Source organism: Egretta garzetta, unplaced genomic scaffold, assembly GCF_000687185.1.
Source record: "Egretta garzetta isolate BGI_Z169 unplaced genomic scaffold, ASM68718v1 scaffold285, whole genome shotgun sequence".
In the NCBI taxonomy this organism is placed as follows: Eukaryota; Metazoa; Chordata; class Aves; order Pelecaniformes; family Ardeidae; genus Egretta; species Egretta garzetta.
The window spans coordinates 277,249-295,586 of NW_009259715.1; the positions used below are offsets into that span (position 1 = coordinate 277,249).

Below are 18,338 nucleotides of genomic sequence, written 5' to 3' on the forward strand. Positions count from 1 at the left end.
TAGTGCGTCTTTTGAGAGAGATTTCATTTTGCTCGTTTTAAAAAAGATGAAGCTCGCTCATTTAAACAGTCGAAGTTTGTTACAGTCCTGCCTGTCAGGGGCTGCTGTGTTTGCTTCCCCCCACACTCCTGCTGCTTTTTGTCAGTTTCTGCAGTTCTTGTAGGTGGCTTTTTGTATTTTTTTAGAAAAAGATTAAGGTAATTTTCTAATAAGGATAGGTGTGTTCACTTCTTGAGAAACAATAATTAAAAAACAAGCTAGGAAACCTGTAAATGAATAAAGGTTGTGTGGATACAAGCAGCGTGTTTTTGGTTTTGGGTGCAGTAACTGTTTACTGAAGTCTTAACATTTAATGTATTAAATTCTCTCAGGGCAATGTCTACTATCAAACCTTGTTGAAATTTCGGTTTGGCCGCAACAATTGCAAATCATTCCAAACATCATCTAAAGAGGAAAAAATACAGCAAATGTTATCTACGTTTTTCAAGATTTGCTTAAATGCAGAACAGGAGAATCAGCTTTGGTGCTTTTTCTTGTTCTATAGATAAGATTTTGCCTTCCAGGTTTATCTATTTTGGTATTCTCTAAGCAGAGGAATGTGTTAAAAGGCAGGATGAAATAAAATCCTAAAACCAGGTTTCTAACACAATTGCTATTTTAATGGGCAATTTTACAAGGATGGATTTAGTTTCACTAATAGTTTTAAGAAGAGTTTTAAAGAGACATCAAAGTGTCTGAAATCTTTGTAACAGAGCTAGCCTCAAAGATCAGAGGGGGGAAAAAGTATTTGAAAAGTGCTGCTTACTTCTGAAAAGGTCAGGATTATGTATAAAACTACTTTAACCTGTTTCTTTTTCTTCTAAAATGTGGGCCATACTTAAAGTTGATAGTCTTGCTTTTAAGGTGGTATTTATGGGGTAAACCCTGCATTGTGTTTTGTGCTAAATCATAGATATTTTAAAGCCAGTCTGCTACCTGAAATACGATGTTTTTCAACTCTTTAATTCTTCTAGAATTTTCTTTCTGTGTATGGTTACACTTGTCAATAGAACAGAATTTTGCTCAGAAGTCTTTCACAGACCGGTATCTTTATGATTACCATATTTTTTTTCCTTCTGCTATTTTGTTTGTTTATAAACCTACCTGTTAACATACTTGCAACATTGTCGAAATTGACCTGCCTGTGGGAGGGTCAAACTTCGTACAGTTTTCTACAAAAAGGCCTTGTGATTTTTTTGTGATGAGAGTTGAGAGGAGTCCCCAGGCTACCTCAGTACCTGCCTCCATCTCTCTTCTTAAAGCCTTTTTTTTTTTTCTTCTTGAGTTTTGTTTTTTTTTTTTTTTTCTTGGTTTTGGTTGGGGTTTTTTTTGTTTGTTTGGTTTTTGGTTCTGTTTTTTTTGTTACAATCTATTAAACAACAGCCAGACTGGGACTGTGCCGAGTCCATCTTCCTCCATCAGCATGGGCTGTCTGACTTCATTGGTCTTAACTGGGTTGTGTTTTACAGCTAGGGTAGAAGGCCTTGTAGGTAGGCACCATTTCATTTTGTTTCTTGGTACGGTTACTTTTTAGGGCCATGGTAACAGTAATATAGAAATAAATAACTACAGTATCATGGGATCCAGTGATCACTCTACAAATTTCAGTCAAGTAATCAGTGGTCAAATGTGGGAAATTTGATTCTTGCCTCATCTTTTTTTTTTTTTTTTTTTAATAAATGAATTGAAAAGACTAATAGATTTATTCTAGTGTCCTTTTATTTTTTCATTTAACAAAATTAATATTGAAATGCTGTAAACAGCATAGGCAGTTACCTACTGTCATATAATTATTTTTCTGAAGTTGTGTTTGGAGTTGAAATCAGAACTAGTGGGAGGCTTTTATTTTTTAGAATGAAGTAATTGAGAAAGAAAAGAGCCTTTGTCTTACTATGATTCTGTTAAGCCTGAAATTTCACATTATGAAGTGAATACTATCTGCATTTTCAAGCTGTCAAGCACAGTATCCAGAATTAATGAACATATGATTTTTTTAATTTTTTTTTTTTTGTCCATATATAGGTTAGAAGAAAGTTGTAGGTATGCATGAGAATAATGTCAGGTAGAGATGGAACCTCACATTAGGAAACTATTTATTGTCTTATTTATATTTACTTTTATAGCACTGAAACATAAGCAACTGCTTTATAAAATCTGTTAAGTACGAAAGGATGCCATGTTATTTGTACTAGTTCTACTTTAGATTTGAGTTATAGAGCAAATTAAGGTCAGCGTGCAGAATTTTATTCTGGATAAAAGCAGAAATGGAGAGGAATAGCTGTAACATACTTTCAAGCTCTTGTATAGAGAGAGGGATAGATGAAAGTAGGACCTTCAAGTTGGAAATGCTGAAGAAGTTTGTTAGTAATAGCGTGGTCACAAGGAAACTGATGGTCTGTTGTAGCAAGGACTACTTGTACTGCCTGTTCTCCTGTCCATGCCTCAGTGGCTCTAAGGCAAGATGCAGTTTTACAGAGCTGGCCTAGGTGTCTGTTCCAGTTCCTGCCCTGGACTGGTTTTTGTGCCTTGGCATTCAAAGAATCTGTGCAGAAAGTCCACCTGCACTTGTAGTTTGAAGGCTGTGAGTCAGAACGTGGATTTTGTAAGCAATGCGTATTTTACAGCATTCTTAGTTTCATTGTTAGACTGTAATATTTCTTTTGATAGTGATTAAAACCCATGAAAAATACTGTATTTTGGTTATACCAGGAAAGCAGGACTCTTTCCTCACTGATAGTGGAAAAGGTTCCAGCAGATCTTGAATGAATGTCAAAATTACTTGTGTTCTCTGTGTTAGAGTATCAACTCTTTGCCTCGGAGAAGAGTATCTTTCTGTTTGTTTTTCTAATTTTTTTTAATCAGCAGTATTTATTTTTATTTGCAGTTATATGCAGTAAAAAAAATGTGTATGTTCAATGCACTGTCAGCTGAACCTGCTCTTCTGCCTGTCGTAATTACACCTTTTGAGAATGGGAAGTACGTTGAAAATGTGGAAATGCTAGGCAAAGTATCCCATGAAGGATAAATGTTATTCCTAACATGACAGTCTTCATTTAAAAAGATTGCTAATGCTGGCAACTCTCTGGAGCAGATATTGGTTTTTTAATCCAAGTTATCTAGTAACGGGTACAGAGTTATTTGTCTCTGGAGTAGAAGACAGTCCTTGTTCTGAAGGGATTCCAGTGTAAGTGGCTGTTCTTCATGGAGCGTCCCAGATTAACAGTAAGATACAGAACTGGATATTTGCTTTGTGGATACTGTATGTAGGCAGTATATATATATATATAGTAAATGTTGTATGGTGAAATCATCCTTTTTTTTAATTTCAGAACTCTATAACCAGCTCTGCTGATACTAATTTTCGACTAATTAGGCAAAAGTCATAAGGGGCTAAAACATTTACCAGTACTTTTAATTGCCACTATTTACTTTTTCTTACAGTGGTGGGAAGGACAGTTGTTATAATATGATGCAGTGTGTTGCTGCTGGACATCAGATTGTTGCTCTAGCCAATTTAAGACCTGCTGAAAACACAGGTATGAAAGCCATGTTTCTTCTAGGAGAATTTTTTTTTTATATCAGAAACAATGGAGGCATAGCTGTGCCTGAATTAAGTTCCTTTATGTGTTTTTGTATAGTTTTGCATATTGAAGGATAATCTAGAAATCTTAAGAGGTAGAAAAAAGAAAATGCTATGGAGACTTATTAAATGTATTTTTCCTCAAAGGGGAAAAAAACACACAAGGTGATGATCAGTAAAAGAAAGGCTTACACAATTTGAAAAAGGGAGAATATGAATATTCCTCATGGTAAACAAAGGGATTCTGTCAGTTCAGTAGCACAAATAGTAAAAGGCCATAAAGGGTATCATCAAACAAAACAAATGCTGTACTTCTAGAAATGCTTTAAACTGGCAGAAACCATTCCAAAATGCCAAAATACGCAGTTTTGCTGCTGCTCATTTGTTTTCAGTGTTGTGTATATTCCTCTGTTATTCTAGCCCAGCATTTGTGAACTGGATTGAGGAACTGATCTGGGTTGGAAATGACCTCGATGCATGTCTTCTTCCTGCCTTTTTCCTTCCTTCTAGCTTGGACCAGTTTTCTGATCAGTTCCTGACAGGCTGCACCTAGACTTATTTCTGTGAAAGAGAATGGGAGAAACTCAGGTAGTCTTAAGTCAGTGGTGAGGTGAGAGGGTGAGCTGAGTGCTTCTGTGTTGGACTGGAGCATAAACTGAACTTGAAGTGAGACTTGAAAAGGAAGTGAGTTGTTTCCCAATTGGTACGGGAGAATGTTAAAGTATGCTAACATAGGTTAACTATTCAACATATGTTAAACAATTAAGTACGATACCTGGTAACTGTACGATAGGACGATACACAGAAAGTGAAGAAAAAAAGGAGCTGCCATCACAAATGAGTCGTGGACGGGACTGGCAAATGCTTGGGAGTACAGGAACAATTTATTTTCTGGGTAGCTGAGACATAATCATCTCTAATCTTGTTGAAATATGTTGTCTTTAAACTAATTTATCCACATCAGAAATGTGGAATATTGTCATTAAAATCATAAAATGCCCTCTTTAAGTGTGTAGTTGGAAATTTTGTGGAAAGTTAATTGAGGTGCTTCAGGCAATAGAGGATTCTATGCCATTCATTTTATTTTATCTTGTACCACTGTTGCCTGGAGAGTCTCAATTAATAAAGAAACTCTGTATTCTGAACCGAATATCAGTTTAAAGACCTTGTTATATTCATGTATGTTGAAAACCACTGAATTTTCTTTTAAATCAACTCTTCTGGTCTGGGTTGGTTAGTTGCGGCTATGGGTTTGGATTTGCCTATTTTGAGCAAAAGCGTATCTGTTGTATGGCATCAAATGTGACATGACCTAATTGTTACATCACAAATTAGTTATCTTGATCAATGTTACAGACCCTTCTCTTTGCAAGATGTGCTATATAGGTATACAGCAGAAATGCTTGATGTGTCTGTGTAAATTAAAAGAAGTTACAGTATTGCAAATTAGCATTTAAACAGTAAACTGTGTTAGCTTTTAATAGAGATTTCACCAGTAATGATGTATTGCTTTATCAATCTGTTTATAAAAATCTTTCAGCTAATTTTTCAAGTGAATGGTATATTGTACAGTTTGAGATTTAATTCAAATTCATGATGTTTGCATTTTAGCTGTTCTTTCTTGTCTGCTAGCTACAAACTGCTTGTAAGAAAATTCAGTTAAATCTTTCTCTTGGTTAAGGAAATAACGGCAAAGAATTGATTTTTATTTCGAGCTTAATTTTTAAAGGGAGTGCAGGGAGAAAGGGCCTGGATATTATAACAGACTTCCTTTTTTTTTTTTATATATATTAAGCAATGCCAAAACATTGTAGCAGTCTACTTTTATTCTGCTTAAGCAGAAATAATCTCCTCTTCCTTCTTGATGAACATGGTAACAATTTTAACAGTAAAGTTTTTGGAAATTTTGACAGCCTATTGCTTATTCTCAGTGTTGCAGTGCATTACAAATTTCTTGCTCTGATTATGTTGAAATGCATCTGGGTTTGTGCTTCTGAACTGTGTTCCTATTAAAATTACCATATAAATAGGAGCAGGATTGGACCGTTACGAGATTTTTGGATGAAGCAGGGAGGAATACTAAAGAAGAAATAGACACCACAATTTCCAAATAGGCAGCATGTTTGTGACAGATGTCTTCCTCTCCATGCGTCTGTTAGGTGGATAAATCTATTTTTTTTTCTTTCCATGTTTATAGAGGTATTGTCACCAAACATCTGTTTGTGAACTGAAAAATATTAACATTTAGATTTTATTGGTGCTTTGTAGTATTGTGATTATCTGTAATTGTTGAAATAATGTACCTAATATGTTTGTTTCTTAATTGTGGCAGGGCAGACTGATGAATTGGACAGCTATATGTATCAGACAGTAGGACACCATGCTGTTGACCTATATGCTGATGCATTGGATTTGCCACTCTATCGTGGTTTCATAAAGGGTACCAGTGTAAATACTGGAAGAGTGTATACCACGTGTCAGGAAGATGAGGTTGAAGACCTTTACCGCCTCATGAAACTTGTTAAGGTATGCTGAATGAAAAGAATGAAATAACTGGGGACAATTATATTGCTTAACTCATTTATGAATTTAAGTAAATGATCCTCTTAGGTATTTAAGGAAAGCTTTGAGAAAAAATTTTAACACTTTTACAAGTTTTATTTCTATTCCTTTGTTCTTCCTGGCACTGTAAGTATATAGCATAACTTTATTCCTTTTTCCCCAGTGTATGTTGGACTTATTAATACCCATTTCAAGCAAAAATCTTGTTCCTATTTAATAAAAACAGGTGCTCGGCATATACTACAAAAATATAATTATAAAAATTATCTGTAATTAAAATGCTTATGTAGTTCATATTTAAAATAATTCATTGCTTGATTACTGGAGTGAGAGGTATTTGGGGTTTTGCGCATTTATTAATGTATGGCAAGTAATGTCTAGACATTTTCGTTTGTGTACACTTATGCTCTGTAAACCAGAATCTGTTATTTGTGTGTTGCAGATCATTCACAGAGTATTAGAGAATATTTTACAATGATAGTTTTGATTCTGGTAGCCCTGTAACTATATTCTAATATACTACATAATAGCAATAGCATATATCAATCCTGTTTAGCTATAAAACCAATTAAAGGGAGATAATGAGCATATTTCCTAAAGCACTTGAAATTTATTATCTGTTCTTTTCCAGTATGTTTCATGTATTACTTTATTTGCCACTGGAATTAAATCAAATCTCATTGAAATAAATGGAAAACCTCCCACTGAGTCCAGAGGTTTTACACAAAGTTTGAATGAAGATGCTACGTCTGTTCCAGTTAATTGCGTTAATGACTGCAATGCACAGTACTGAAACAATACGATGTTCAGAAAATCATATTAATTGCTGTTTTTAAAAAAGTAAATACACATTTAAATTTTATTGATCAGACTGGTAGACTACTTTCTGAAACTTCAGCTCTTTCACTGAAGTAGTATTTGTAGTCCTCAGTTCACATATTGAGCGTTTTCTAGCCTCCTTTCCTCCACTGAAATGAGAATTGAGATTTTTGCACCTAAAATCTTCAGGCTTATTCTTTGTTCAGTTTTAAAAAAAAAAAAAAAAAAAAAGACTTGCAGATAAGACCTAAGAATGTGGTTTGAGTGCAGAGTGCTTCCTGAACCATGTTGGAGTAGAATGTTATGTCTTCTAAACACTTTTGGCAGGGAAGTCATATTCCTCTAAAGTGAAATCAAGATCATACACCTATGTTGGAGTATGAGACTACGAAACAGGAAAACAGCGCATGTAGGCTGTATGGCCTCAAGTTGCAGCAGGGGAGTTTTAGATTAAGTGCTAGGAAAAATGTCTTCACCGAAAGGGTTGTCAAGCGCTGGAACAGGCTGCCCGGGGAAGTGATTGTCACCATCTCTGGAGGTATTTAAGAGGTGTAGGAGTGGTGCTTAGGGACATGGTTTAGTGGTGGACTTGGCAGTGTCCGGTTTATGGTTGGACTCAGTGATCTGAAAGGTCTTTTCCAACCTAAAAAATTCTATGATTATGCTCTAGAGTACTTCACAGAGGTTTTAAATGGAATGTGCATATCATGCAGTACAGGAATTAAAAGAAATACGGTACAGCAGTTTTAGATCGTTTTTGAACCATGATAGTGTTAGAAATTAGAAGAACTAGTATATGCTGTCTCTTAAAGCTGCATACTAACAGCTTTCTGCTGCTGGGGAAGATAATAAATTACTGATCAATTTAATTAAAAATGGGCAGATTAGTGGCAATGAAGATGATACTTCCTTTTCGATTCTTGCTGTCTTTGGAGAAATGGATGCCTGACATAAATTAATGCTAATGTTAAATCTTGACAACTTCTGCTTTGGAAGTTTGTACATGATAATTGCAACTGTAGTTGAAAGAGATATTACCAAGTTGTGTGGAACTAAATAACTACTTATTTCCTGTATAGAAATATTAATTCCACTGTATGATATTTTAAAGACATAAATATTAACAATATACTGCCTTTATGTTAGACTTTGGATAATCATGCCTTTACAGTCAAACCTATCTATGAAATTCTGGTGTAAAAGTTTCAGTAGAAGTCTTGCATATTGTGATGAATAGTTGCAAAGTTTTGGGGTTTTTTAGTTTTATGAAAAAGACATGAATCTTTTTGTGTGTGTGTTAACAGTAACTTTGAAAGCTTTCTATTTTTATATTTTCACGTTTATTTATAACTGCAGTTTTGTAGTTTTACTATGTAAGTCATAGTCACTGAGGATTTTGCTTTAGGAATTTTTTTCCCCAGATGTTAATAGTTCTAAACAGAGAGCTCAGTTTGCATTCTGTTGAAGGGAGGGGAGGAATTCTGCGGAAGCCTTGTCAAAATGCATCCTTGAGTGGATGTAATTTCAAAACACTGGTGAAACTAACATAGCTCTTTTTCTGTCAAACGGTTTAGGCCCAAGAATACAGGAAAGGTGTGTCTAGATCAAAATCACATAAAGAGCCTCACTTTCAGTTTGTAAAGAACATTTGTATTACAAGTACTTCTTTAGCAAAAAATTAAAACACATTTGAAAAACAAGTATGGATTTGAAAGTATTTGATATTTTTAAAAGTAGTGTTATGAGAAGATGATTTCTAAAAAGTTAAATATTCTCCTGCAGTGCTGGGAAACCTAGGATGTCAGTCCTGTTCTAGTTCATGGGACTCAGAAAGTGATACTGACTGCTGATGACTGTAAACCTACTAATTTTATTGTCACAAACCAGATGATTGATAGGTATGAAGGAAATTTTTGTTTATTTTTTAGTTGCCTGATGCCCTGTTTTAGATTCTGTATTCAATATATGTTGTGAAACATATCAGAGTATTCATATGATGTCTAAATGTGTCTCAGTATGCAGTCCTCACCTGATAGTAGAATATTTACTTTACAAGACATGAAAATCATGTGGTCTAAAGAACAATTTAATATACTCTCCATGTTACTGAATAGGGATTACTGATACCCTTGTTGGTCCATGTTTGTCGCTTTGAGTATTGGAGCTTTTTCTAGCAAAGCATGTAAGTACTAGAATTTCTTAGTTATCTGAATTATCCTTATGGGTTTTATCATGGCATTGTCTTTGAAACCAGGAAACGTGTGGGAAAACCATGTTTCTTTCCCTTTAGTGGTTGGAAAGACCGGAGCACAGAGGTGTGTTTAAGAAACTTTCCTATAGCATACTCCTCAATATAGGCATCTTTAACTGCTTTCTCCCCTTTTCAATGCAATTATGATCTTGTACATATAATAGATTGATGTTTTATGCAAGCACATACAGAAGTGGTGTTACATGCATTGAATGTTGGATTGTTTTCTGTATCTCATGATATCTCATGGAACTATGGCCAAACTTTTGTTTAGGGCAGTGGTTGTAACAGCTTCCAGACTATACAAACCAATGCAAGATAATGTATTTCAGTTCTGGTTTTCATGTATTTCAGTTCTGGTTTTCAGTAGACAGTTCTGTCCTCTTCCAAGTTTCTTGGCTTATCTCCTACGCTCTGTGAAGTCTTTGTCTTGATTTGGTAAGTTTCTACTGCTGGAATTATATGTAGAATTCTTGAACTTCTTGATAAAAATGTTTTTTCTTCTAGCTGTTTTTTCATCTTGAGTTTTTTTTTTAAATTAGTATTTCAAAAATTGATTCTATATATAGTTTCTTTGTAGTATATGTCCCCGTGTTTATTATAAAGCATGCAAGTTGATTTTTTCAGTGCATTTTCGGTTTTAACGTGTTATTTCTGGCATAGTTTTGTGGTACATTTTGTGGGTTCAGAACCTGCAAACTTACAAAAAAACCCAAGAGTACACATGAAAGAAATTAATATATTTGATCTGAGGACTGAGGATTATTAATTATGATACCATCCATTCATCATCAGCTGAAAAATAAGAATTGATATTGGATATATTTGGTATATGAAACATTTGAATAATAATAGGTTTTGCTTGTGGCACTGTTCAATTTTATCAGTAGTGTGGAAAAGAAAAGAAAGAAAATTATTTTCTAAAATATTGTCACATTCTGGAGCAGTGATCTTAAAATTCAGTCAGTCACTAAGAATAAGTAACATGTTTTTTAGTTATAGCAACAAAGAGCTTATTAATATAGTATGACTCCTGTATTTAATAGTTTCATTTTTTAAGGACAGGATCATGATTTTTTAAATGGACCCAAACTGATGTTTACTGAAGATGGGAAGTATTCCTGTCCAAGTTAAAATTGCAATAGCTGAGTGATTTTTTTGATGTTATTTAAGGATGATATTTTGTCTCAGAGTACTTTGACTGTGCAGGCTCAGGTGGAATAGAGGTAACTTAGGTCCTATCATTATTCAGTGAAACTCTCTAAGACTTGGAGTTCTTCAGGAAACAGTTCTTCAGCGTTTGAGATGGATGGATGAAATACAAGGTTATTCTGTTGCCTTTGGATAGGGATTAATTCCCTCACAGAAGATAAAGTTTTCAGTTCCTCATTATTGCTAATAGTCTCCCATGCTAAGGAAACAGTCTTCCCTTCACCCTTTTCCAGAATTTAGCTGCTGTGGCCAGTGGGTAAAATGAGTTCTTAGATTCAGTCTGACGACTGACTTTCTGTGGCTTTTGTACAGCCAAATGTCTAGAAAAAATCATTAATAAATGTAACATGGTATTCTACTGCAGTCATTGCTTCACTGTCTTCTCTGTTATAAAATGCATTTAAAAGAAACAATATTTAGAAATAGTCATTTGGCTTTTAGGTGTTCATTTTAATCAGCTCTCAGTAGTCCTCATGACTTCGATGGTAGTGTTTACGTGATAAGGACTAAGAATGTACTCATTTCATACAAATAAGGCTTGCAGATTTTTTGAGGAGTCTTAAAGATCTAAATATTACTAGTTATGGAATCCTGATTGACTTCAAGAATCTGTAATCTGAGGACCTCAGCATGTTGTTCAAAAAACTAATTTTGCAGTTTATAAGTTCCCCCTTTCACTGATGGGATTCAGAGAGTTCAGGAGTGTGCAAAACATTTCTATACCAGTCATCATTTCCCATGTTTTCAGTTGAAGAGAATCTGATACTTTCCCTATTACGATTTGAATTATTTGTAGATATATAGACTAATTCCTCAAAGGTATATTTCTCAATATTTTTCAGAAAGATTAAATTAGGAAGAGGTATTTGTTTTTACCCTGAATTTCCAAAATAATCTCAATAATTTTTTTCTCCTACACTTTAAGATTATTGCAAATCAAGAATAGTGTGCCCTTGATATTTTGATAGATTAACTTTATATATAATTCAGCAATTGAAACATAGAATTTATGTATAGCAAGTGAAATTATAATATCAGTATTGAAAAAACATCCTAAAAAATCTTCAGTGCTCATTTAGGGAGAACAGTGATAAACAATGTCATTTATTTTTTAGGCCCTCTACTACTCATGTTGATTAGATAAACATTTGGAAACCATATCTCTTAGAGCATTTCTTTTTGCCTTTAGACATGAAAGTTAAATGTGAACTTTTAGAAATTGTATGAGAAGGCTACCTACACTGACAAGAAATAAATAACCGTGCTTCTTCATAAAGTAAGGTGGGTTTTTTGAGACAAAACATTTGCTGTGGTTTTTCATGTGGCATAGATTAAGTTCCTATGCCTTTTATAGTGACTAGATTTTTATCTGTGAGAATTAGAATTGTCCCTTTGCATTAATCATGTTCAATGATTTTTTTTTTTAATCGACTTGTTATTTTTTTCTTTTAATTCTGAAGTGGAGCTCCATAGCTACCTTCAGCTAGGGGATGACCATTGTCATCAGCAGTGAATAGGAGTGTGAATTAGGGGAAGAGGGTAAGAAATAATTGCATAGTTGGCAGTGCTTTAAGCAGTGTGAAAATAATTATGTATCTTGTTCCATTCACAAGACAAAGTTTGTTTAGGTTTTTTTTTAGTTTGAATTTTAAAATGAGATGGGAACAAGGAAATTTTTTAATCAACAGGATGCCTGTCATTCTCCATGTCTCATCTGAACTGTTCAGGAAGGGTCAATTTTTTTTCCAGAAGGGAGTCTTGAGCAACATCTTTGAGGTAGTTTCTTACCGTGAGAAATGTTGAGCTTTATGTAAACAAAAAAGTCACTGTATTTCTCCCTGTTAGGTGTGTGGAGTTGTTTTCACCCACTCTCAGTCTTGTTGTGTTAATACTGAATAAGCAGAGACAGTCAGGCTGGTGGTGAAAGATGGCAAGCAAGCCCGAGGGCTTGTTCTGGTCAGCTTTAAACCTCTGATTGCCAGGTTTTCCTAATTTCCCATTTCCAGGGCATCTCTAGTGTGACCTTGCCTGCTGAATATGATGTTCTGGGTTGCAGGATTCTCACATGCATTTGGAAATGGGCAGCCAGGCATTGTTTACAGGAGGCCAAATGAACCGTGCACTCGCAGCAAGTTTGATAAACACACATTTCCTCCTTTTATCAGTGAGATTGCAGAACGTGAAGTATGAGTTTCCAGTTTTACTCATTGCCTTCAAGCCTTTTCCTGTTTAAAAACTGAATCTCACTAATTGGATGATGATACATCCTTAGATTTTGTTTTGCTTTTTTGTTATTGTTGTTCTGAATTCTACTTACTGGTCACTGACACTTTATTTCAGTGCCTACCTTGACCAGGTTTGGCAGACTTTCAGATAAAAAGCTTTCCATTTGTTCAGCTCAGAAAAGGTTCATCCCTATCAATGTAAAGTGAATGCTAATTAACAGTAATGACTTCTAATCACTTTGCTTTTATACTCCTTTAGGAGCACTGCTATTATCCAATGTAGTTAAGTGAAATGCTTGTATATGAATCAACAATGCTGTATTTCTTCTCCCAGCTATTGCTCATAATCAAGCTTTGAATAAATTACGATACTAAAATTGGTTTTAATGTGCTGTATTGCATGGGGAGAAAGGAACCTCAAATACCTTGTTAAATATCTTGAATATTTAGAGAGTTATCTGTTAACATTTTGGCATTCAGTATTGTAGTTAAATGGAAAAATACATTAAGATGTTTAAGTCAATTTTGTAAACGTTATCAAAACTTTTTTCATGGTTTGAATTTTATTTAAGTGACATGCATAGACTCAACAGCCTCAGTAACAGCCCCATTTGGATCCAATTGCACTGCTGTAGGAATGAACTACAACATTTCTGAATTAAAATGCTGTTAAATTTTACATAGAACAAACATGTATCTTAATTTGAGAACTTCACCTGTTTTAGCCTACTGTCGTAGTATATGTTTAGTAGGTTAATAGGCATTTCTTTTATTAATACTGTGCAGCTAACAAACTGTTAGGTTTTTTTACATGCATGCAACCTGCCTGCAATCATGTACACTTCAAAAGGAGTATAAAATACTAGTAGTGAAATTTTATTAATAACTGGAAACAATAAAATTAGATGAAACTTTATTTTAGCAAAACTAGACTGCTAGAAAACAATGATGCTAATAAACAAGAGCTAAACAGATTACTAGACTGGTAGTATGTTCAGCAATTTTAAAATAATTCTGATTTAGAAAAAGAAGTAGGCTAAAGACAGAGTAGATAAGAATTTGAAATTGAGTGAACTTTTCCACTTAACATTACGTGTACAGGGCCTGTTTGGAAGCCAAAGATGACAAAACCTGGATGAAACCCATTTCTGACATGCATATTAGTTTTTGGGTTTATTTATCTTTTATTAACAAGTTGCTTGAAGCAATTACTTAAATCACTTAGAAGGAATTCGAGGTATCAGTGTCTGTGAAGGAACCTAGGCTCTTGCTTGGTAAATATATTTGTGTTGTCTGGTTTTGCAATTTAAAAAAAAACCAAACACCTGGATTTTCATTTTCTGTGGCAGTTTGCTTTCATGTAGTACCTCTGTCTTTGCATGCTTAGAGACACAATTCCTCCACAGTTACCATCACAGTTCTTATGCATGTGGATGTGAGTGAGTATCCACGGGCACCGTCTGTGGTTTTGTTTTTGTTTGTTTTGTTCATTCATTCACATAGCTGTAGACAATTCTCTGGTAGCTGTTTTGTTTGCTTGAGCATCTTCTCTGTTAACATTTATTCTTTGGTTTATTATGGAGTTATTGTGTAACTTAATTTGAAAATACCTTCCATGTAGCCTTTTTTTCTTTAAATGTGAATTTGAGTCAATGTTCATAAGTCCTATGGTTTTTGTTGTAGTACTGTGAAATATGCTGCTTGTGGGTTTTGCCACGAGATTGTTGAACAAGAGCAACACCTTTCTTGTCTACAGTTTCATTTAAATACATGGTACTATCCATATCTTATTTCAGTGCTTTGGTTTCTTATTTGGCACCCTCATCATGTCTTTTAAATATAAAAATGAAAAATATAAGAAATGAATTATCTTATTCTGTGCTGAGGTAACTGGCTGCTTTATATTATTTACACTTCTCATTAGGCAGCGGTAATATATGTTTTAAAATTTATTAGTGTTTAATGAAATGTAATTGGGGTTAGTTCTAATAAAATACAAGCAAGGACAGGTGAGCTTTCATATAAATGAACAGCAAAACATTTATCAAATTTGTCTTCATAATTTTTTTCTCTGAAGCTCATTCTTTGTAAAAAATCATTTTGCTTTCTTATACAATTACTAAGTTATTTAAGCTGACTTATTTAATACCCCCCCCCTTTGATATGAGTGTCATACCTGCAGCAGTTGCATGGTTATATTATTTTCAGCTGGACATTTACTGTTTCTGATCAGCATATTCAGAGGTAATTCTACTGGAAAGGCTGGGATTTAATTTGGTTTATATTGCACCAATGTTACCATTTTCAAAATAGAAATGATTGATTTGTAACTGTCATTATGAAAAGGAATAAAACAGAACTGGCCTTTTACGCTGTAAAAGGACTATACAGTGTGGAGATATTCTTTCTGTTGATAAATTCCACCTGCGGAAGAATTGCATAATAGTCATCACTCATTTTCATATTGATTATGAGTGGAATTCCAGTAATAGGTTGCTGTTTGCAAAGGATAAGGCGGCACTATGATTAGTTACCTTTTCTGTGGAAAGTACTACAAAGGAAAATGCCAAATGTGTGCACTGCAGTATTCCTATCAGCTTGACAGTCTGTTACATGAACTTTTTTTTCAGTCCATTTTCCTTCAGAAATACAGCTTCAGTTTTTTGCCTTATTATTGTTTTAGGTTTAGTGCATTTGCATGCTCTTCTAACTCCGGATTCTTTCTTTAGTTAGTTATTTATTTTCCTGACAGTCTTCTGTTCTTGGGCCCTGTCACCATTGTAACTCTTGATAACTGATACAACAGTGCCCTCTGTAGTTTCTCCTTACATGGTTACTACCTACAGCTGGTTTTGAGCGTTCAGGTAAAGAACAGGATGTTTAGACTTATTTTTAGCTCAAACAAAAGCCTTTTTTTTTCTTAAGGAAACATTTTGATTTTTCACTGACTGTTTTACGTGCAAGAAAGGGAACAAAAGAGACTGTTCTGAGTCATCTTTTAGGTTTATAAGCTCTCTTGTCATTATCTGGTGAAAATCTGAAATTTTATCAGGCATTCGGGGCATTCATTAAAACTGGATGGGGTTTTCTGAGTTGTGTAGGCTTTCCTGAAGTTTTTGTTTGAAGTGGAGCTTCAAAACAAAATAATTTTAAACTTCTCCTAAATTAGGTCTTGCATGATCTGCCAGGAACTAAAGACGTGCTCACCAGCAGAACACCTAAGCTTTATTAATGATGATGTTTTAATTGTGACTGAAGTAATTGTTCATTAGCATTGATTTGTCTCCAAAACTCATTTACAATTTAGATTTCTCTTTTACTTCATTATAGCTTAATATGCAAATAACTTTTTATTCTGTGTTTTCTGCAGAACTTGTTAGATGGGTTCAGTATTGAGTACACATGTTCCCTGCATTCGCATAGATGCACATTCACACTCATACGCTGCCATTTAAGTATTACAAACTATGATAAAAAAGCATGACCTTTTAAAAAATAAATGCTTTAACTACAATTAGTTTCTTCTGTAACAGCATCATAAAAGTCACTCTGTGAAAAGTTAAATGGCTTTATTTTATGATGGGGAGTGTTAATGTATGTGTAGAACACACTCTTAATGCACTTCTATGAAATGAAAATCGTAAGTCATTGCAGTAAATTATAGTTAATGATATAACCATTGATGGCTACTCAAAACATTCCTGTATCTCTAATGATTTGTGTAAAACACATGACTGCCCACATGCCTGAGTTCGTTTGGAGTAGTAGATAAATGCACCAGCTTTCTACTTCAGAAGACCATTTTTTCTGTGTAACAAGTGGTAAGAATTTTGGTGGAGTAAATCGTACATTACAAACCTCTCCTTGCAGTATTTGAGACCTGACAATAACTGTTGATGAAGACTAAATTAAGATGTCCCTCTGCTAAGAGGTGAAATGCTTCAGGAGTGTAGTTTGTAGAAGCTTTGATTTTGTCTGCCTGTTTTATGGGTAACCTCTAGCTTCTAGTCATATGAAGTCTTTACTTTTTACCATGAGATTTTATACACTGAAATGTTACGGCATAATATGCATTGGCTAATCCAGAAGATACCCCATATTTACTGTCCATTAACACAAAATAATTACAGAAGTTAAAAAGGTGACCCATGTTTTTTGAGTAAAGCAACTGTTATTCTACTGGCAGGAAAGCAACATTAAATTTTGTCAAAATGACTTTACTTCACTCTACATTTAATTGAAACTCTGAGTCGAGGTTAATTCTTGCACTGATTGCATAATTACTGCTAATCTTAAATACTCTGTGTGTGTTTTTCATTTTTGTTAATAAGCTGCTTCATGATATGTTTTTTTTAATGGTAAAACAAGTTGTTTGGGTTTTTTTTCCTACAGTATGGCCAAACTATGGATTGTTACAATTCTTAAAGTGATCTTGAAAGTTTACTTCATGAGGAAAGGGCAGAAATTGAGTATTAGAAAAAAGAGGTGATAAAAGTTCTACTTTAAAGTAAATAGCTACTTTACATATTATTTTAGTGTTTTCAGTGTAATTTCATCACAGTTCACTCTTTTTAGACAAATCTGTCATTCAGATCAGTGGGAATTTTGCTTAGAAAATGATCTTAATTACAATAATATTTTAATGACGAAAACTACAGGTGATTTATTGTAACTGTGATCTGGTTGGCAATGGGAGAAGGATTTAATTTTAACCTGAAGTCTTTGAGAAGTGTAAGATGCTGTCTATTTGGAAAAATGAGTAAGGTGTATTTTCTTGCAATGAAACTAGAAAATTAAGGTTCAACATAATCAAAATAGTGATAAATGTAGATTACATTATTGGTGATGATGAATTACAGCTTTTCTGTCTACTGAGAGCTGGCATAATTCGCCAAGACCGGGCAAAAAAGTGACAGAGCAGCCACTGCAGATGCTTATAGGAAATGTCCTGTTTAGTCCATGCACATTTTTCTTTTTAGTTAAAATGTCAATGATGATTTTACCCCATCCTACAATCATTACCTTCCCCTAAAATACCACACTTCTTTTCATCTGGTTGGATTATGTGATCCCTGTCTGAAATATTTAGTGAAGGAGAATATATATTTAAGGTTAATCTGTAGCTGAAAATACTTGTTTTCAAATAAATTCCTTAAGAATGATCACTAAATAATTTTCAAATGTCCTTTCATAAAAGCTGAGCTCATGCAGGTTAGTTAAGGATATTACTGAAGGTCATCTTAATTTTAATTTCCAGTATTTGACTCTGAAATACCAAAAGATGTGGAGACTGTATGTTGGGTATGTCTTTCGTATAGAAAATAATAAATATCTACTCCTACTTGGTGAACAGTTGCCTATGCTGTAACACTAGCTATAAGAAGAAAAATAAATATTGCAATCAAAAATGGAACATTGTTGACATAACCAAAAGAAATACTGACTTTACTCGCTGGGGACATTTTATAAGAATCTTTGTTTATGACCCCAAGGGGTGTCTTTATGATTAAATTTAAGTTTTAAGACCTGCTTTTATAGGATATTCTTTTAGAGATTTTTTCTTTTAGTTTTAAGGCATTATTTCTTTCTATGGAACTTGATTACATGAGAGAGAATCTCTGATGGCATAATGTTTTTAAGGGAAGAAATT

The 18,338-nt window shown here is 34.1% G+C and overlaps 1 protein-coding gene across 1 annotated transcript in view; it reads left to right on the plus strand.

The window, feature by feature from the left end:
- Positions 1 to 3,484: 3,484 nt before the first annotated feature.
- The window catches only part of DPH6 (diphthamine biosynthesis 6), a 215,163-nt gene continuing 200,309 nt past the window's right edge, over positions 3,485 to 18,338 (plus strand). The window contains exons 1-2 of the mRNA XM_009639058.2: positions 3,485 to 3,575; positions 5,952 to 6,145. Coding sequence (XP_009637353.1) covers positions 3,506 to 3,575; positions 5,952 to 6,145 — 264 coding nt within the window. The 5' untranslated portion in view covers positions 3,485 to 3,505. The remainder of the gene's footprint in view (positions 3,576 to 5,951; positions 6,146 to 18,338) is intronic.